Raw genomic sequence first — 21,303 nt, 5'->3', positions numbered from 1 at the left:
TCTGGTCAAAAGTAGTGCACTACATAGGGGATAGGGTACCATTTGGGACACACTTTATGTACTAAAAGGGGAACTCCACCTGTCCTTCCTGTCATGCGGCTGGCCTCAATGACCGAGGAGGACACACACATACACAAGTGTGTGTGTGGTGTGTGCGCGCTTGTGTGCACGTGTGTGCGGCCATACCTTTCTCGTAAGTGGCACTTCAATTGGCACAGGGACAAGTTCGGCCAGTAGGCATCCGTAAAAGGCAACCATGAAGGCAGCCGGGTCGTTGTTGGGAAAGACCAGAGCTACCTGTGGACAGATAAATCACATCAAGGTTAGACAAGTGGTCATTATATAACAGTAATGGGAAATCACCCACTAACCCACCCATATACAATTGGTTAGGTTACCAATAGATATCCTCTATATGCATTCTGACTTTAAAGGTGGTAGGTTTATGGAAAAAGTGGAAAAAGCTCAAACATGGTTTGCTTTCTGACTTGAAAGAAAGGAGATTTTAGTAAAGTGGAAACACTGTAAATTTGTTCTTATCGGTTAAGAAGCAGCAGAAAATCTGTATGTCTGTCACGTTCCTGACCTATTTCTGTTAGTTTGTTGTATGTGTTAGTTGGTCAGGACGTGAGTTTGGGTGGGCATTCTATGTTTTCTGTTTCTATGTTGGTTTATGGGTTGCCTGGTATGGCTCTTAATTCCGCATACCACCCTGCATACCACTGCTGGCTTGCTTCTGAAGCTAAGCAGGGTTGGTCCTGGTCAGTCCCTGGATGGGAGACCAGATGCTGCTGGAAGTGGTATTGGAGGGCCAGTAGGAGGCACTCTTTCCTCTGGTCTAATAAAATATCCCAATGCCCCAGGGCAGTGATTGGGGACACTGCACTGTGTGTAGGGTGCCGTCTTTCGGATGGGACGTTAAACGGGTGTCCTGACTCTCTGAGGTCATTAAAGATCCCATGGCACTTATCGTAAGAGTAGGGGTGTTAACCCCGGTGTCCTGGCTAAATTCCCAATCTGGCCCTCAAACCATCACGGTCACCTAATAATCCCCAGTTTACAATTGGCTCATTCATCCCCCTCCTCTCCCCTGTAACTATTCCCCAGGTCGTTGCTGCAAATGAGAACGTGTTCTCAGTCAACTTACCTGGTAAAATAACGGTAAAAAAAAAAAAAAAAAAAAAAAAAAATTGAGGCAGGTGTTTGGCGTTCCTCTAATTAAGAGTCATATTTAGGTAGGTTGTTTCACAGTTTTCGTTGTGGGTGGTTGTCTCCTGTGTCTGTGTTTGTTCGCACCATACGGGACTGTTCGGTTTGTTTTGTTATTCGTCATTTTTATGTGTAGGCTATTTTCCCTGTTCGTGCGTTCTTCGTGTTTATGGGAGTTCGTCGTCCAGGTCTGTATACACCGTTTGTTGTTTTGTTAGTTTAGTCAAGTTCGTGTTTTCGTGTTTTCTTTAATAAATCATGTCTTCAAACTCCGCTGCATTTTGGTTCAATCCCTGCTCCTCCTCTTCGGATGAAGAGGAGGAGGAAAACCGTTACAGAACCACCCACCGATCCAGAACCAAGCGGCGTGAAGTCGAGCAGTGGCCTGCTACACAGGAATCATGGACTTGGGAGGAAGTATTGGAGGGTAAAGGACACTGGGCTCACATTGGGGAATATCGCCGCGCTCGTGAGGAGATGGAAGCAGCGAGAGCCCAAGAGCGGTGGTATGAGGAGGCAGCAAGGAGACGTGGCTGGAAGCTCGAGAGGAGACCCCAAACATTTCTTGGGGGGGGGCTAAGAGGTAGTGGGCCAAGGGCAGGTAGGAGACCTGCGCCCACTACCCAGGCTTACCGTGGAGAGCGGGAGTACGGGCAGACATCGTGTTACGCAGTAGAGCGCATGATGTCTCCTGTACGTATGCATAGCCCGGTGCGGGTTATTCCACCTACCCGTACTGGTAGGGCTAGATTGGGCATTGAGCCAGGTGTCATGAGGCCGGCTCAACGCGTCTGGTCTCCAGTGCGTCTCCTCGGGCCGGCTTATATGGCACCAGCCTTACGCATGGTGTCCCCGGTTCGCCTACATAGCCCGGTGCGGGTTATTCCACCTCCCCGCACTGGTCGGGCGACGGGGAGCATTCAACCAGGTAAGGTTGGGCAGGCTCGGTGCTCAAGGGAGCCAGTACGCCTGCACGGTCCGGTATTTCCGGCACTACCTCCCCGCCCCAGCCCAGTACCACCAGTGCCTACACTACGCACCAGGCTTCCAGTGCGTTTTCAGAGCCCTGTTTCTCCTCCACGCACTCTCTCTGTAGTGCGTGTCTCCAGCCCAGTGCCTCCAGTTCCGGCACCGCGCACTAAGCCACCTGTGCGTCTCCTAGGTCCTGTGCACACTGTTGTTTCTCCCCGCACTCGTCCTGAGGTGCGTGCCCTCAGTCCGGCACCACGCACCAGGCCTATAGTGCGCTTCGAGAGGTCAGTGTGCCCTGTCCCTGCTCCCCGCACTAGGCTTGAAGTGCGTGTCCCCAGTCAGGTGCCTCCAGTTCCGGCACCACGCACCAAGCCTACAGTGCGTCTCAGCCGGCCAGAGTCTGCCGTCTGCCCAACGGCGCATGAACTGCCTGTCTGCCATGAGCCTGCAAAGCTGCCCGTCTGCCATGAGCCTACAGAGCCTTCCGCCAGACAGGAGCAGCCAAAGCCTTCCGCCAGACAGGAGCAGTCTGAGCCATCCGTCTCCGCAGCGCCATCTGAGCCATCCGTCTCCGCAGCGCCATCTGAGCCATCCGTCTCCCCAGCGCCGTCTGAGCCATCCGTCTCCCCAGCGCCGTCTGAGCCATCCGTCTCCCCAGCGCCGTCTGAGCCATCCGTCTGTCCCGAGCCATTAGAGCCGCCCGTCTGTCCCGAGCCGTCAGAGCCGATAGTCAGTCAGGAGCCGCTAGAGCCAGTCGTCAGTCAAGATCTGCCAAAGCCGCCAACCAGACAGGATCTGCCAGAGCCGCCAACCAGACAGGATCTGCCAGAGCCGCCAACCAGACAGGATCTGCCAGAGCCGCCAACCAGACAGGATCTGCCAGAGCCGTCAGTGAGCCATGAGCGCCCAGAGCCGTCAGCCAGCCATGAGCGTCCAGAGCCGTCAGCCAGCCATGAGCGTCCAGAGCCGTCAGCCAGCCATGAGCGTCCAGAGCCGTCAGCCAGCCATGAGCGTCCAGAGCCGTCAGCCAGCCATGAGCGTCCAGAGCCGTCAGCCAGCCATGAGCGTCCAGAGCCGTCAGCCAGCCATGAGCGTCCAGAGCCGTCAGCCAGTCATGAGCTGTCCCTCAGCCCAGAGCGGCTATTTATTCAGAACTGCCCCTCAGTCCAGAGCTGTCTCTCTGTCCGGAGCTGCCTTTCAGTCCGGAGTTGCCCCTCTATCCTGAGCTACCTCTCTATCCTGAGTTACCTCGCTATCCTGATCTATCCCTCTGTCCTGAGCTATCCCTCTGTCCTGAGCTATCCCTCTGTCCCGGTGCTGCCCCTGGTGTCGATGTTACCAAAAGGAGTTAGTGGATGTAAGATGAGGGTGGTCATTCATAGGGGGAAATGTAAGCTGGGATTGACTATGGTGGGGTGGGGACCTCGCCCGGTGCCTGAGCCACCACCGTGGTCAGATGCCCACCCAGACCCTCGCCTAGACTTTGTGCTGGTGCGCCCGGAGTTCGCACCTTATGGGGGGGGGGTTATGTCACGTTCCTGACCTATTTCTGTTAGTTTGTTGTATGTGTTAGTTGGTCAGGACGTGGGTTTGGGTGGGCATTCTATGTTTTCTGTTTCTATGTTGGTTTATGGGTTGCCTGGTATGGCTCTTAATTAGAGGCAGGTGTTTGGCGTTCCTCTAATTAAGAGTCATATTTAGGTAGGTTGTTTCACAGTTTTCGTTGTGGGTGGTTGTCTCCTGTGTCTGTGTTTGTTCGCACCATACGGGACTGTTCGGTTTGTTTTGTTATTCGTCATTTTTATGTGTAGGCTATTTTCCCTGTTCGTGCGTTCTTCGTGTTTATGCAAGTTTGTCGTCCAGGTCTGTATACACCGTTTGTTGTTTTGTTAGTTTAGTCAAGTTCGTATTTTCGTGTTTTCTTTAATAAATCATGTCTTCAAACTCCGCTGCATTTTGGTTCAATCCCTGCTCCTCCTCTTCGGATGAAGAGGAACCGTTACAATGTCTGAAATCTCATCAATCATTGTAAACTGAGGCGTTTTAGGTCAGTGTTGTGATGACAAGGTCCCAAATCAGCCCAAACTCCAAAATCTCATAAAATATGACAACATACTAAGATATGAAAGCATGCTGTTAACATTATCCCATGAGCCCAATGAAGTCAGCCTGTTGAGGGAGTTTCTTTTCACCCACTGACAGATGATTGGTGATGTCTAAACCTGGTTCAAAAAGAGGGCCTTTTCTCCTCAACACTGGAGTCAGAAAATGAGTTTGGTTGCTTCCCAAATGGCACCATATTCCCTATAAAGTGCACTATTTTTGAACAGAGCCCTATAGGTCTTGGTCAGAAGTAGTACACTGTAAATAGAATAGGGTGCCATTTGGGACGCATTCTTTGTCTACAAAGGGGCCGATTGAGCGTCAGCTGCAAGGCAGGCAGCCTTATCAGAACGGTGGGATGCAGACCTCTCACTGAGCATCTGGCCTCTCTCTCTCACTATCTCAATTCAATTCAAAGGGCTTTATTGGCATGGGAAACACATGTTTACATTGCAAAAGCAAGTGAAATAGATAAACAAAAGTGAAATACATTTTGTTTTTTAACAGTAAACATATCTCTCTCTCTCACACACACACCTGATGTTATCTCCTCTAGACACTTTCATCTGCCTAATGCAGCTCTCTCAGCTCCAGCAGGCCCCAACAGAGAGGAGCAGATCACACAAAATTACAATGCTTCTCAACACAAAAAAAGACAACTTCCTAGATGCTAAATCTCATGTGTGCTTAGTGCTTCGACTTGATCAATGGTGGAGTCCTTGTTATCTGGTGTTACTGCATGTTGGATCAGATGTGTACCCGGCTGCATGTCTGGCCTGGTGGTAGGACTGATAACAGTGTGTGTGTGTGTGCTCGATAACAGTAAATGTAGTCCTAAGTGCTGTTAATGGTTCCCATGTTGGACAGAGAACCATACTGTAGCCCTGACTGAACAGCATCTGGGGGTGGAAGAGTGCACCTCCCTGGATGGAACACAGTACCACATTACTGCATGTCCTTACATACAGTCTCAAATGGCACCCTATTCCCTATATAGTGCACTACTTTTGACCTGAGCCCCATGGCTTTATGTGCAATATAGGGAATAGGGTGCCATTTGAGACAGTCATTGACCAGGCCCGGTCGTGTTCAAAAGGATAAGGTTACTATAGCTAGCTACAGCAGGTAACCTTACCTGTATTTAAGAGCGTTGTCACGTGAGGAACAGTTAGTTGTTAAACAACTCCATGCTTTCCTTGAATTCCCTTTTCCATACAGACTGTGTCAATACAAACACCTGTCATTTCTGGGTGCTGTAAAATCTTTATTCAGAGCGTTCAATGTCACCCTGAAAAAAGCTTTTTCCTCTATTTCCGTGCGAGCCGTGACACATCTCATTCTGATAAACATCCACGCAGCTCTGGAGGGACTTATTATAGGCTTCAATAAACTCTTTATGGAACGTCTAGTCAATGCTACTTTGTAATTTACAGGGAGGGGGTGGGAGAAGAAACATTCTGTACAGTAATTAACCACTCCTCTAGTTAACAAGGAAACACTGGCATGACGCCAGCTTGATTGCGTCCCAAATAGCATACTATTGCCTTTATAGTGGACTACTTTTGACCAGGGCCCATATGTCCTACCAAGCAAGCAGAGGGGAATAACCCTACCTAGATGAAAGGAACAAAGCAACATCCTCATAATAGGATGGATGACGAGGAGACTTGGCGAACACAGATTGGAACAATATGGAAAGTTTATAGTTCTTCATTACAATCCTCTACTCGTAATTCAAAGCTGGCGACATGTTGTGTTAATGTATACCGTGAGTTGTAAATCATGGCAGTAGTAAAGATGGCAGTGGTAAAGATGGCAGTGGTAAATATGGCAGTGGTAAATATGGCAGTGGTAAAGATGGCAGCGGTCGAGACAACAGTAGTAAAGATGGCAGTAGTAAAGATAACAGTGGTAAAGACAACAGTAGTAAAGATAATAGTGGTAAAGATGGCAATGGTAAAGACAACAGTATTAAAGATGGCAGTAGTAAAGATGGCAGTGGTAAAGACAACAGTAGTAAAGATGGCAGTAGTAAAGATAACAGTAGTAAAGATGGCAGTAGTAAAGATAACAGTAGTAAAGATGGCAGTAGTAAAGATGGCAGTAGTAAAGATAACAGTAGTAAAGATGGCAGTAGTAAAGATGGCAGTAGTAAAGATGGCAGTAGTAAAGACAACAGTGGTAAAGATGGCAGCGGTAAAGATGGCAGCGGTCAAGACAACAGTAGTAAAGATAACAGTAGTAAAGACAACAGTAGTAAAGATGGCAATGGTAAAGCCAACAGTAGTAAAGATAACAGTAGTAAAGACAACAGTGGTAAAGATGGCAATGGTAAAGCCAACAGTAGTAAAGATAACAGTAGTAAAGACAACAGTAGTAAAGATGGCAATGGTAAAGCCAACAGTAGTAAAGATAACAGTAGTAAAGACAACAGTGGTAAAGATAACAGTGGTAAAAATGGCAATGGTAAAGACAACAGTAGTAAAGATAACAGTAGTAAAGACAACAGTGGTAAAGATGGCAGTGGTAAAGATGGCAGCGGTCAAGACAACAGTAGTAAAGATGGCAGAAGTAAAGATGGCAGTGGTAAAGCCAACAGTAGCAAAGATAACAGTGGTAAAGACAACAGTAGTAAAGATGGCAATGGTAAAGCCAACAGTAGTAAAGATAACAGTAGTAAAGACAACAGTGGTAAAGATAACAGTGGTAAAAATGGCAATGGTAAAGACAACAGTAGTAAAGACAACAGTGGTAATGATAACAGTGGTAAAAATGGCAATGGTAAAGACAACAGTAGTAAAGATGGCAGTGGTAAAGACAACAGTAGTAAAGATGGCAGTAGTAAAGATAACAGTAGTAAAGACAACAGTGGTAAAGATAACAGTGGTAAAAATGGCAATGGTAAAGACAACAGTAGTAAAGATGGCAGTGGTAAAGACAACAGTAGTAAAGATGGCAGTAGTAAAGATAACAGTAGTAAAGATGGCAGTAGTAAAGATAACAGTGGTAAAGATGGCAGTAGTAAAGATAACAGTAGTAAAGATGGCAGTAGTAAAGATAACAGTAGTAAAGATGGCAGTAGTAAAGATAACAGTAGTAAAGATGGCAGTAGTAAAGATAACAGTAGTAAAGATGGCAGTAGTAAAGATAACAGTAGTAAAGATGGCAGTAGTAAAGATAACAGTAGTAAAGATGGCAGTAGTAAAGATAACAGTAGTAAAGATAACAGTAGTAAAGATAACAGTAGTAAAGATGGCAGTAGTAAAGATAACAGTAGTAAAGATGGCAGTAGTAAAGATGGCAGTAGTCAAGATGGCAGTAGTCAAGATGGCAGTAGTAAAGATAACAGTGATAAAGATGGCAGTGATAAAGATGGCAGTGATAAAGATAACAGTGGTAAAGATGGCAATGGTAAAGCCAACAGTAGTAAAGATGGCAGTAGTAAAGATAACAGTAGTAAAGATGGCAGTAGTAAAGATAACAGTAGTAAAGATATCAGTAGTAAAGATGGCAGTAGTAAAGATGGCAGTAGTAAAGATGGCAGTAGTAAAGATGGTAGTAGTAAAGACAACAGTAGTAAAGATATCAGTAGTAAAGATGGCAGTAGTAAAGATGGCAGTAGTAAAGATAACAGTGGTAAAGATGGCAGTGGTAAAGATGGCAGTGGTAAAGATGGCAGTGGTAAAGATGGCAGTGGTAAAGACAACAGTAGTAAAGACAGCAGTAGTAAAGATGGCAGTAGTAAAGATGGCAGTAGTAAAGACAGCAGTAGTAAAGATGGCAGTAGTAAAGATGGCAGTAGTAAAGATGGCAGGAGTAAAGATGGCAGTAGTAAAGATAGCAGTGATAAAGATGGCAGCGATAAAGATGGCAGTGATAAAGATGGCAGTGGTAAAGACAACAGTAGTAAAGATGGCAGTAGTAAAGATTGTAAAGCTCTAAAAGGAGAGTGTACAGTAACTCTCAGATACAGTCATGATAGATAACATAACAGTGGCCAGAGAAGTACCTAATCCTAGGCCATGTCCTGAGCCTGAACACAGAACATTAAGCCTGATGGCTGGTGCTTATCTTGGATCCTGGGGTGGACATGATGCTGCTTGCTGCTGGGTAAGATTCACTCTGCACGTAGACAGACGCTGGAGCTCAAGCACAGGCCTCCCTTCCTCCAACTCTCCATCATTCCTTCCCCCCCTCAACCATTCCCTCTCTCCCCTCAATTCCACCCTCCCTCGCGCCTCCCTTAATCCATCCATCCCTCCATCACTCCCACCCTCCTTCACCCATTTTCTCCCTATCCTTCCTTCACTACATCCCTCTATCCATCTCTCCCCCTTCCCTCCCCACTCCCCAACTCCATCCATTCCTTCCTCTCTCCCTCTGTTATTGATTACCTCCCTCCCCGTACTCACCCGGTCTCCAGGTCTAACCATAGGTTCCTGCTTGCTCCCCAGCTTGTGGAGGATGTTATAGGCCACCTTCATACTCCGGACCCAAAGTTTTCCTACAGGGTTAAATCAAAATAAACACTGGTCATCGATCTGATTCAGAGGCTATGGACCCAGGGCAAAGATGACAGCATCACTGTTATAGACCCACTCCAAACAACCTGAGGAGGAAGAGGAAAGAGAGGGATCACATCAAAGAGCAGCATGGGAAAAAATACAATGTAGGTTGCTTGAATAGATAATGATCGAAAAGCACAAAAAACACACTGACGTTTTTCTTATTCAATCTTCAGTACATTGTGGGGATGTCTGGTTGTATTGGTTGGTAATAATAATCAAGTTCCAGGTAACTAGAACCTCCCTTTTTGGATGGTGAACTAAACGTTATTTTGAGCCAAGTACTTAACATTTCTCGGAACAGACTAAAGCTTGAAGAAAAACGTTTGTACTCATATCAGTGAGAAAGGAAACGACTTGCCAGCGTTGTATTCATTAGAGCACAACATAACAAAATGTTTTGAAATGTTATGCAATGGAAATCAAAAATGAGCATTTCTTATTGGACAAGTTCAGGTAGTTTCTCCAAGTTTCTTCCATTTGGTGCCTAATGAACACGACACAGCTCTGATCTGCCTGGTTACGGTAACAGTTCTCCAGATGCTGAGAGGAAGAGAGAGCTGAGGTTGTTCCTTTGAGGACTGAGGTAGCGTGGTGACAGTGTGTCTGGTCCTGTTTGCATCTCAAATGGCACCCTATTCCCTTTATAGTGCACTACTATTAAGGGGCCCTATGGACCCTGGTCAAAAGCAGTGCACTATTAGGATATAGGGTGCCATTTGAAAGAGACAGACTTTCCTTTGAGTGCTGACTAACTGACTCAGTGGTGACATGGGGACTCCGTGACATCAGACCTGGCACCCTGAGAAGTGAAGAGTCATTTTTTGGCTGTGTCGTACCTACACTGTGTTTACACCACACCCAACTCCTGGTTTGCCTAAACATGGTCAGGTGTGTGTGTGTGTGTGTGTGCACACGCATGCAACTTCTCTTTCTGTCAGTTTGGCGTTTATTTCTTTCAGAGATTTCTAGGTGATCTCAGCTCTGCAAGCTCAGTGGATCTCTACTGATTCAATCTACTGTATGGATAGACATTTCAGCCTACAGTCCTGTGAAGGTGTACAAAAATAACATTTCAGCTAGCTTTCCCTCTGGAATAAAAAAAAACAGTACACTATTATTTTGATCTGGATTATTATATAAACTACTTAGCTTGGGAGCTTGAGTTAAACTAATGAGAGCATACAGCATGACTTAGGCATTATCACCATTATCTTTATTAATGGACCATAGACAGTGAATAATGGAGAATATTACCTTCCTAGATACGGAGCGCTATGTTTCCATGATCACTGAAGCACCCCAGTCAACAGTCATTTTATATTTAAATTACATAGGCCCAAATGGCACCATATCCCCCTACTTAGCACACTACTTAGGACACTACTTTTGACCAGGGCTCTGGTCAAAGCAGTGCACTATATAAGGAATAGGGTGCCATTTGGGATACAGACCTGGAGGGAAATGTTGTTATATCATGGGGCTGTGATCTCTAGTCGGCCCATCGTTAAATGAAATGATCCTAATCTAATCATTTATCTAAGGATGGCTTAAATGGATACCACTCTTTCTACAATACATAGTGCTCATTTGTAAAGTATGGGATAGATATTGACTACAGTCCCACTGTTTAACTGCAGTGCAGTGTGTGCATTTAACTAGCCAATTTCTGGATGATAAATTCATGTAATTAAAAATATGACATTTTTGGACCCAGCGACACTGATTAGGAGGAATGAATCTTATCTGTACTACGATAAAGCTATCATGTAGGAGTTGAGGAATGAATCCTATTTGTATTACGATAAAGCTATCATGTAGGAGTTGAGGAATGAATCCTATCTGTATTACGATAAAGCTATCATGTAGGAGTTGAGGAATGAATCCTATCTGTATTGCTATAAAGCTTTCATGTAGGAGTTGACGCTGTAAGCAAAAGGACCTTGTCCTCGTCATGAAGCCTCACAGAGAAACCAGAGAAATTAACAAGAGAGTAGAGAGAATGAGGCACAGAAAGGAGAGCGAGAGAGAAATAGTAGAGAGAGTAGAGATAGTAGAGAGAGTAAAGATAGTAGAGATTAGAGCATGTAGACAGAGAGAGAAGAGAGTAGAGAGTGGAGAGAGTAGACATAGTAGAGAGAGAGTAAAGATAGTAGAGAGATTAGAGCGTGTAAACAGAGAGCAGATAGAGAGTAAAGATAGTAGAGATAGTAGAGAGTAGAGCATGTAGATAGAGAGAGAAGAGAGTAGAGAGTGGAGAGAGTAGACATAGTAGAGAGAGAGTAAAGATAGTAGAGAGAGTAGAGCGTGTAAACAGAGAGCAGATAGAGAGTAAAGATAGTAGAGATAGTAGAGAGTAGAGCATGTAGATAGAGAGAGAAGAGAGTAGAGAGTGGAGAGAGTAGACATAGTAGAGAGAGAGTAAAGATAGTAGAGAGTAGAGCATGTAGATAGAGAGAGAAGAGAGTAGAGAGTGGAGAGAGTAGACATAGTAGAGAGAGAGTAAAGATAGTAGAGAGATTAGAGCGTGTTGTGACGGCCCTGAATTTTTCTGAACCGTCTCAGTGCTCTCCTTCCAATAGGGCGCTTCCCCTTTAATTCCCAATTAAATAGTGCTTCTCCTTCCAATAGGGCGCTTCCCCTTTAATTCCCAATTAAATATCCAGCATCAGCTGCGCAAAAGTGGGGGTTGTGATGGAGACGTGAATGAGGATGTGTTCAAAGCTTCTCTATTCCGTTTGTTTTGTTGCCTTTAAAAGTGTGTTTTGTAGCCTAATAGCAAGTCTACCCAGGATCAGATCCACTCTTTGCGTCCGTGGACTACACCTCTCGGTTGTTCTTCGTGGCCTTTCTCCGCTGGAGATCTGTTGGCAGATTGGATTGTCTGACTGACCAACTGACTACAACCTTTTTGTATACGGTATTTCATTTGTTTTGGTGTGATGTATACCGTGATGATTTATGTAGTTAGTTGTAGTTGAGGACTTATTAAGAGTTGATACGCTAGATGGTTGTGTGGTAAAATAATTGTTATTTTGATTGTATGATTTGATACTGGGTTTACACTACACTTGTATGAACGGACAAACATTGCGTGACTAAGGTCACTTGAATTCCCTGAACTTCTTTACCGGACTGGACTCTTTTTAGGCCCGAGGTACAGGACATTTCTGGAGGAACCAGAGCTCATTATTTGTTATGTGTGTGTGATCATTTATGTTGGTAATACAACCCACACAAAAGAATACAGTTGTTTTTTAAGTTCTTTCCAAAGTTAAGGGTTTATGAAAAGTGTATTTCCATCCTGACTTTTACATAAGTCCTTTTGTATTGGTGTAGACTTGACGGACCAGATGGGACTCATTCCCTCCCAAACCAAAAGGAGAAACCAATGTTTTCTCTGGTAGGCACAACCTACCTGGCACCCCTATAAATAAAGAGAGTAAAGATAGTAGAGTGAGGAGAGAGAGTAAAGAGAGCAGATATAGTAGAGTGTAGAGAGAGATAGTAGACAAAGATAGTAAAGACAGTAGAGACAGAAAGTGAGAGAGAGAATAGAGATGGTAGAGAGTGTAGACAGAGAGAGAGAGCGAAAGGGGTATTCCCAACTTTACGCTGGGAATTATTCTGGGTGAGGGAGAACCCGCAAATATTACTGCCAGATATGTATATGATTGCCATAGCCTGAGGGACATCCCATGACCACTCATTCCCTGAAGTATTTATATTGTATATAACTGACAAGTAATACATAGTGGAACCATCATCCATGTTGTTATTTATTTTCCATTCTTTATTTTAATTTATTTAATTACATTTATTGACCAAAGATTACACACCAGCAGTACTGCTGTACCAGTATACATGATTATACTGTATGTACTATTATTATTACTACTAAAATGAACTGTATTTCAATATCCTCATTTCATTTTACTGAATTGCTGTACCACTATACTGCTTTGGCAATATCTACGAATTGTATTTCATGCCAATAAAGCAATCTGACTTTGAGTAGAGAGAGAAATAGATGTAGAGAGAGGTGTAGAGAGAGAGAGAGAGAGAGATGTAGAGAGAGAGAGAGATGTAGAGAGAGAGAGATGTAGAGAGAGAGAGAGAGATGTAGAGAGAGAGAGAGAGAGAGAGAGAGATGTAGAGAGAGAGAGAGATGTAGAGAGAGAGAGATGTAGAGAGAGAGAGATGTAGAGAGAGAGAGAGAGAGAGAGATGTAGAGAGAGAGAGAGAGAGAGATGTAGAGAGAGAGAGAGAGATGTAGAGAGAGAGAGAGAGAGAGAGAGAGATGTAGAGAGAGAGAGAGAGATGTAGAGAGAGAGAGATGTAGAGAGAGATGTAGAGAGAGATGTAGAGAGAGATGTAGAGAGAGAGATGTAGAGAGAGAGATGTAGAGAGAGATGTAGAGAGAGATGTAGAGAGAGAGAAAGAGATGTAGAGAGAGAGAGAGAGAGAGGTGTAGAGAGAGAGAGAGGTGTAGAGAGAGAGAGGTGTAGAGAGAGAGAGAGAGAGAGGTGTAGAGAAAGGTAGAGGTAGAGAGCGAGAGAAAGTCCTGTTGGGGGAGGACGCAGAGAGCTGTGGGTTGGCAGCGCACTACATTGCTGCCTGCCATAAGTTGAGGGACAGTGTCTGACAGACCAATCAACCAGCACATGTCCTCTACTGTATGCTTATTGTTATTGTTCAATGTATGGTTATTTTGAACCTTGGTTATTGTTGTTACTGACAATTTTGATTCTCAATCTTGATTCTTATTTTCATATTGTAAATATCCAAAGTAAGCTTTGGCAATACGTACATTGTTGCATCATGCCAATAAAGCAAATTGAATTGAATATAAAACATTTTTTGAGAGAGAGTAGAAAGAGAAATGGGTAAGGTAAGAAGAGCACGAGAGAGAGTAGAAAGAGACTACAGACAGAGCGAGAAAGAGAGAGAGACGACAGAGACTCACTCAAAGTTCACTTCAGAGAGTCAGATTAAGATTCAGCACTGCACACTGAAGACAGAGTTGTTCACACAGCACAGGGCCCAGTAGCCCTCTCTCACTCGACCAACCGTCTCCTCCCTCCCAGAGAGCTGGGCCTCGAAGCTAGGCTCCTGACACCGGGTATGCTGGCTGCAGACATTTCACAGTCTGGTGAGCACTGTCCAATCAGCCACCTCACTTTATAAATCAATATGTTCACAGCGACAGCCATACAGACAGAGCAGACTGACAGACACTGCACTAGTTCCATTGAGGCCTGATTTGGGCTGCATGATGGTGCTAACTGACTGGGGTTTTATGGCTACATCCCAAATGGCACACTATTTTCAATATACTCAATATACACTCAATATACACTACTTTTAACCAGGGCCTTAGTTCAAATTATTGCACTTTAATAGGAAATAGGGTGCCATTTGGGAAGCAGCCTATGTTATTCCTGTGGGGGATGCTGCCTATCTGCCAGTCATGTCTCCATGACTCAGTTAGCAGCAGGTGGGGAGCTGGGACATGGTGTGCAGGATAGTCTACGGTTACGCCCCAAATGGCACACTATTCCCTATGTAGTGCTCTACTTTTGACTACGACCCATAGAGATCTGGTCAAAAGTAGAGCACTATATAAAGAATAGGGTGCCATTCGGGACTGAACCTACATGTCATTTCATTCTCACAGCTTCACAGGGGTCCCTCCCCAGAAGTTCTAAATTCATAAAAGTTAGTGTACTGAGGCAGAGCTTGTCTCTCCAAATAATTGTACACCCCTCGACCACAAACAATTTTTTTTAAGTGGGACTTGGGAGAATAACTTGAATCTAAGTAAGCAGAGAGGAATAGTCTGAGTGTCTAGTGTCACAGTATTACAATGCAGGGCTGCAAACATAATGCGATACATTTCTCGATTGCCACTGATTTACTAACAAGAGTGGATTTAACTTTTCATATTTTAAATATATTACAATACACTTAACTTAAAGACCTCTAAGTGAGAGACGAAGTATTATACCACTGAACTAAATAGCTATGTAAATGTGTGGGTCCAGTGTGGCTCCGTTGGTAGAGCATGACGTTTGCAACACCAGGGTTGTGGGTTGGATTCTCACGGGGACCAGTACAGAAAAAAGTATGAAAATGTATGCTCTGGACAAGAGCATCTGCTAAATGACAAAAATGTAAAATGCACAGTACCAGTCAATAGTTTGGACACACCTACTCATTCAAGGGTTTTTCCTTATTTTTACTATTTTCTACATTGTAGAATAATAGTGAAGACATCAAAGATATATAATAACACATATGGGATCATGTAGAAAACAAATCAAAATATATTTTAAATGATTCAAAGGAGCCACCCTTTGCCTTGATGATGTATTATACCACTGACCTACTGAGCTAAATTATCCAAAATGGCGTAGCAGTCAGACGTCTTTGTCCTTATTGTCGTGTCCCATGTATATATCTTTTTATATTTTTATATTTTTCTTTGCATATCTTTTTATATTTAAAAAAAAACTCAACTTCAAAATACTCTCCTGCAACCCGCCTCACCCAATGGGGTGTGGATCTGTTTTTTTCTAAAGTATTTTGATTTACCTCGGAACCGGACTACCCCAACAGAAGCTAGCCAGCTCACTAGCTAGTAGTCAGCTAACCACTGCTAGCGGTCATCAGCTAACCTTTAGCTTGGAAAGCTCTTGCCAGTTTGTACAACGCGATTCAAACCAGAGCATACCAGACCTATTTTCTCTCCATATCCCCAGATTCCTACCGCAAGCTCTGAACCTTTTCACTTGGATCATCGCAGCTAGCTAGCTGCAATCCGAGTGACTACTCCTGGCTAACGTCTGTCCCGAAGCATGCACCAATTAGCCTGGAGCTAGCCCATGCTAGGCCCATCTCTCGGCTAGCTGAAGAGGCCCATCAGCCACTCCTGGGCTACAATTCCCAGACCCCTTCTACTGCCAGTACGGGGTATGGAACCCCGCTGATCCTTCACGACTGGACTACTGACGTAATCTGCTCGAGGGGGTTCTCAACTGGCCCCTCCGTCGTGACGTCCCCTGAATGCCCATCTGCTAGCCTGCTAGCCACGGCCCGCTAGCTGTCTAGATGATATTGGACTGTTAGCTGAATAGATCCATCGGACAATTTCTTGGGCCACTATACCTATTTTGCCAATTGCACTTGGACCCGTGCTACTTGGAACCCTACTAATCCATCAAGACTGGTCTATCGACGTCACCGCACGTGGAGGCTAAAACAGAATTTCCTCCGTCGCGACGTCCCTCTAAGGCTCTTCTGCTAGCTTGCTAGCCCCGGCCTGCTAGCTGTCTGAATCGCGTGTTTCCAGCCAGCCCAACCAGTCACTGGACTCCTATGATCACTCGGCTACGCATGCCTCTCCCTAATATCAATATGCCTTGTCCATTACTGTCCTGGTTAGTGATTGTCTTATTTCACTGTAGAGCCTCTAGCCCTGCTCAATATGCCATAACCACCAATGTAGTTCCACCTCCCACATATGCGGTGACATCACCTGGTTTAAACGTCTCTAAAGACAATATATCTCTCATCATTACTCAATGCCTAGGTTTACCTCCAATGTACTCACATACTACCATACCTTTGTCTGTATATTATGCCTTGAATTATTATGCCTTGAACATCCTGTGGCGTTCTGCATTAGCATCGAATAGCCCCCGTGATATGCAACTTTTCAGGGAAGTTAGGAACCAAAATACACAGGCAGTTAGGAAAGCTAAGGCTAGATTTTTCAAGCAGAAATGTGCATCCTGTAGCACAAACTCAAAAAGTTCTGGGACACTGTAAAGTCCATGGAGAATAAGAGCACCTCCTCCCAGCTGCCACACATGCACTTGTGGCCTGCTGGAGGTCATTTTGCAGGGCTCTGGCAGTGCACCTCCTTGCACAAAGGCGGAGGTAGCGGTCCTGCTGCTGGGTTGTTGCCCTCCTACGGCCTCCTCCACGTCTCCTGATGTACTGGCCTGTCTCCTGGTAGCGCCTGCATGCTCTGGACACTACGCTGACAGACACAGCAAACCTTTTTGCCACAGTTCGCATTGATGTGCCATCCTGGATGAACTGCACTACCTGAGCCACTTGTGTGGGTTGTAGACTCCGTCTCATGCTACCACTAGAGTGAGAGCACCGCCAGCATTCAAAAGTGACCAAAACATCAGCCAGGAAGCATAGGAACTGAGAAATGGTCTGTGGTCACCACCTGCAGAATCACTCCTGTTTTGGGGGGTGTCTTGCTAATTGCCTATAATTTCCACCTTTTGTCTATTCCATTTGCACAACAGCATGTGAAATTTATTGTCAATCAGTGTTGCTTCCTAAGTGGACAGTTTGATTTCACAGAAGTGTGATTGACTTGGAGTTACATTGTGTTGTTTAAGTGTTCCCTTTATTTTTATGAGCAGTGTATATATATTTTTTTTTAAATGACAGCTTTGCACACTCTTGGCATTCTCTCAACCAGCTTCGCCTGGAATGCATTTCAATTAACAGGTGTGCCTTGGTAAAAGTACATTTGTGGAATGTCTTTCCTTCTTAATAAATTTGAGCCAATCAGTTGTGTTGTGACAAGGTTGGGGTGGTATACAGAAGATAGCCCTATTTGGTAAAAGACCAAGTCCAGCTAAAATAAGCAAAGAGAAATGACAGTTCATCATTACTTTAAGACATGAAGGTCAGTCAATCTAGAAGATCAAGAACTTTGAAAGTTTCTTTAAGTGCAGTCGCAAAAACCATCAAGCGCTATGATGAAACTGGCTCTCATGAGGACCGCCACAGGAAAGAAAGAGCCAGAGTTACCTCTGCTGCAACGGATAAGTTCATTAGAGTTAACTGCACCTCAGAAATTGCAGCCTAAATAGATGTTTTACAGAGTTCAAGTAACAGACATATCTCAACATCAATTGTTCAGATGAGACTGCGTGAATCAGGTCTTCATGGTTGAATTGCTGCAAAGAAACCACTACTAAAGGACAACAATAATAAGAAGACACTTGCTTGGGACAACAAACATGAGAAATGGACATTAGACCAGTGGAAATCTGTCCTTTGTTCTGATGAGTCCAAATTTAAGATTTTGGGTTCCAACCGTCGTGTCTTCGCGAGACGCAGAGTAGGTGAACGGATGATCTCTGCATGTGTGGTTCCCATCGTGAAGCATGGAGGATGACGTGTGATGGTGTGGGGGTGCTTTGCTGGTGACACTGTCTGTGATTTATTTAGAATCCAAACTTTTGACTGGTACTGTATATGTCAATGAAAAAACTACAGTAAAGTCACTGCACCCGTGTTGTGCCACAGTACAGTACATTTACTTCAACAAGTATTTTTCCACATAAAGTACTTTACGTTCCTCGTGTGGCTGTCATTAATAGCATTAATATGCTTAAGCAGCAGGTAGCAGTATTGTTTGGTGCCTGTCTGTACTTAATAAGGTTGGTGGGAAGGCTGAGCATGAAGCAGCACCGAATAAAGGAAAACCTCCTGAGTACTCCACTGCAGCACTCATGGCTTTGTGTCCCAAATGACAATCTCTATTCAGTGCAAAACTTTTGACCAGGGCACATAGGGTTCTTGTCAAAAATAGTGCACAATATAGGGACTATGGTGCCATTTGGAATGTACCCATGGAATCAATCACAGTTATGGAGTCTCTCAGTGGATTGTTAACATATCCAACAGTAAAAGTGTTGCTGCTTCACTCACAGAATAAATAAACAGTCCTGGATGGCTGGGTCATGGTATTATTATGGAAGGCAAAGCTATAGGTCAACATTATAGAAGAGAATAGGACACTTTCATTACTGTTATAGAACACACTTTCATTGCCGTCTCTCTGGTGATTTGTCTTTAGTGTTTCAATAGCAATCATGTGCCGTACTATCCAATTCTTTAGATGAGTGTAGCGGGCTGTGTCCTTACTGTTAAGTTTGAATGATAGACGTGACCACTGATGTCAATAACCCGAGAGTCAAACACTAACAATAACATATCATGTGAGTGACGCACTGCACGTACTGTGTGGACATAACACCTACCGTAGGTTAAAATGTACAGTGGTTTTCCGTTGGTGTCCATAGTGGTGAGGCATGGGGCTTTGGGAGAGATGGTGCCCCACCTCTGCAGGGCAGCCTCCAACGACGGGGGCCAGTTAGTGACCACCCCTAGCTGCTCCCCCCTCATCGCCAGCATCTGAGCCCCCTCCGCTTTGGGCTGGTTGGGGTCAGGCTGTTGCACTGGAGCATCACAGGAACAACGCAATGTTTTAGATTTTAACGTGGCAAAGAGGTTTTCAATTAATAACAACTTTGCTTATAACCTGTAATAATATAATAACATTCTGTATTGTAACAGCAAATTCATTGAGTTTTTACACATTCAGAAAATCAACCTTCAGAGGTCTTGGGTGCGTCCAAAATGACTCCCTGTGCCCTATATAGTGCATTACCTTTGACCAGAGCACTATGGGATGGATGCCTTCTTACCCTCTAGAAGTTCTTCAAAATCGTCGACAAAGAATTCTCTTAAGGGAGGCCGTTTGGGTCTCTTCAATGTGTTGACTAGCTGCTGGATTTTGGCTGACACTCGGCCACCTACTGGAACGCCTGTAAGGGTCACACACACACACACACACACACACACACACACACACACACACACACAGATCAATACACACACGTAGAAAGTTCTATACTTCATGGAAACTTCTATACGTCTAATTGGACTGGCAAGGCCACTTTTCCAAGTCTTCAGAGAGTAGACAGCCACACTTCACTGGGCAATATCCAAATTGTCTTCTCTACTGTCTCAAACCCCTGCTTAAGTTTCAATGACACTATCCCCCTGGCCATTTCTCTTATCATATGAGGTCCAGAGGCTGCTGGTTTTCTGTTCTACGTGAAAATTAATTGCACACACCTGGTGTTCCAGGTCTAAATCAGTCCCTGATTAGAAGGGAACAATGGAAAAATGCAGTGGAACTGGCTTCGAGGTCCAGAGTTGAGTTGGAGGGGATAAACCTTCATACGCAGCGGAGAGTGTCAAAGTTAAGGGTTAAACCGTGGATAGAAAGCAATACAGATGAACACACAGTAAAAATCAGTCCTGACCAAAGCTGATTTCACAAAGAAACTAAATCTGTGTAAAGCACGATCACTGCGTAACCTGTGTTAGGCTATATATATCAAGTAAAAAGAAAAAAAAAGAAAAACGAAACATTTTGAATCTCTAAAACACAAGTTTGGCCTTGGTACTGAGGGAGAAAGGTGCAGTTCTTTTCAGAGCCTCCATGAGCGTTGTAGTCCAGTAAACCCCATCTGTAAAGCTTGGGACTTGATCTATCAAGCAGACACTCGACGACGTGTGCTCTGTGCGCTCAACAAATCTATTCCTCAGCACTATTGACTGGAGCATCTGATGAACAGATTTGTCTGCGCGATGCCGTATGCCTCAGGAGAACAAATTAAAATAGCAGAGAGGCCCACATTGGCATACTCCATGATCTGACCGCAGCTCATTCATAACAAATGTCAGAATCCATTTTGGGTTTGCTTTTCAAGCGTCAGATGCATTTTATTCTACTTCCTCAAAGGATTTGAATCACCTCTGATATGTAAAAGAAAGCTTCCGAAAGTGAGCCATCAAAAGTAATGTACTGAAAGAGAGAATAGTAAATAAATATATGTGAGTGATGCGTCTGTGTAAAAAGCGGAGTTTGAATTTCACTGCTCATATTTAAGTAATTTCTGGTGTCTGTTGCAGATCTAACTGAAAAGTTATGTGACGCCAAAAATCAAATCAAAGACGATGAAAATAGTTATTCTTGTGTCGTTCCATTCACAACCAAATTGAACTGTAAAAGGCATAAAACTGTAAAACATTATGTATCAGTTGTTGTTTTCTTAAATGCTGCTCCCAAATCAAACTGACATGACACCATGACACAGACATATCAAATCAAACTGACATGACACCATGACACAGACATATCAAATCAAACTGACATGACACCATGACACAGACATATCAAATCAAACTGACATGACACCATGACACAGACGTATCAGAACAAACTGACATGACACCATGACACAGACGTATCAGAACAAACTGACATGACACCATGACACAGACATATCAGAACAACCTGACATGACACCATGACACAGACATATCAGAACAAACTGACATGACACCATGACACAGACATATCAGAACAAACCGACATGACACCATGACACAGACATATCAAATCAAACTGACATGACACAGACATATCAGAACAAACTGACATGGCACAGACATATCAGAACAAACTGACATGACACCATGACACAGACATATCAGAACAAACTGACATGACACCATGACACAGACATATCAGAACAAACTGACATGACACCATGACACAGACATA

General features: G+C 44.2%; 1 protein-coding gene across 11 annotated transcripts in view; it reads right to left on the bottom strand.

Annotated features, from left to right (window-relative positions):
- LOC129823982 (disco-interacting protein 2 homolog C-like) overlaps positions 1-21,303 on the bottom strand; it is a 279,556-nt gene that overhangs the window by 77,675 nt on the left and 180,578 nt on the right. For all 11 annotated transcript variants that reach the window (XM_055883182.1, XM_055883186.1, XM_055883183.1 and 8 more), the window contains 4 exons: positions 19,373-19,492; positions 18,926-19,123; positions 8,697-8,788; positions 187-297 (listed from right to left, as the gene is read on the bottom strand). In XM_055883182.1, coding sequence (XP_055739157.1) covers positions 187-297; positions 8,697-8,788; positions 18,926-19,123; positions 19,373-19,492 — 521 coding nt within the window. The remainder of the gene's footprint in view (positions 1-186; positions 298-8,696; positions 8,789-18,925; positions 19,124-19,372; positions 19,493-21,303) is intronic.

Source organism: Salvelinus fontinalis, chromosome 26 (genome assembly GCF_029448725.1).
Source record: "Salvelinus fontinalis isolate EN_2023a chromosome 26, ASM2944872v1, whole genome shotgun sequence".
Classification (NCBI taxonomy): domain Eukaryota; kingdom Metazoa; phylum Chordata; class Actinopteri; order Salmoniformes; family Salmonidae; genus Salvelinus; species Salvelinus fontinalis.
Note: the sequence above shows the minus strand (reverse complement) of the source record. Positions and strands in the feature narration are given on the sequence as shown.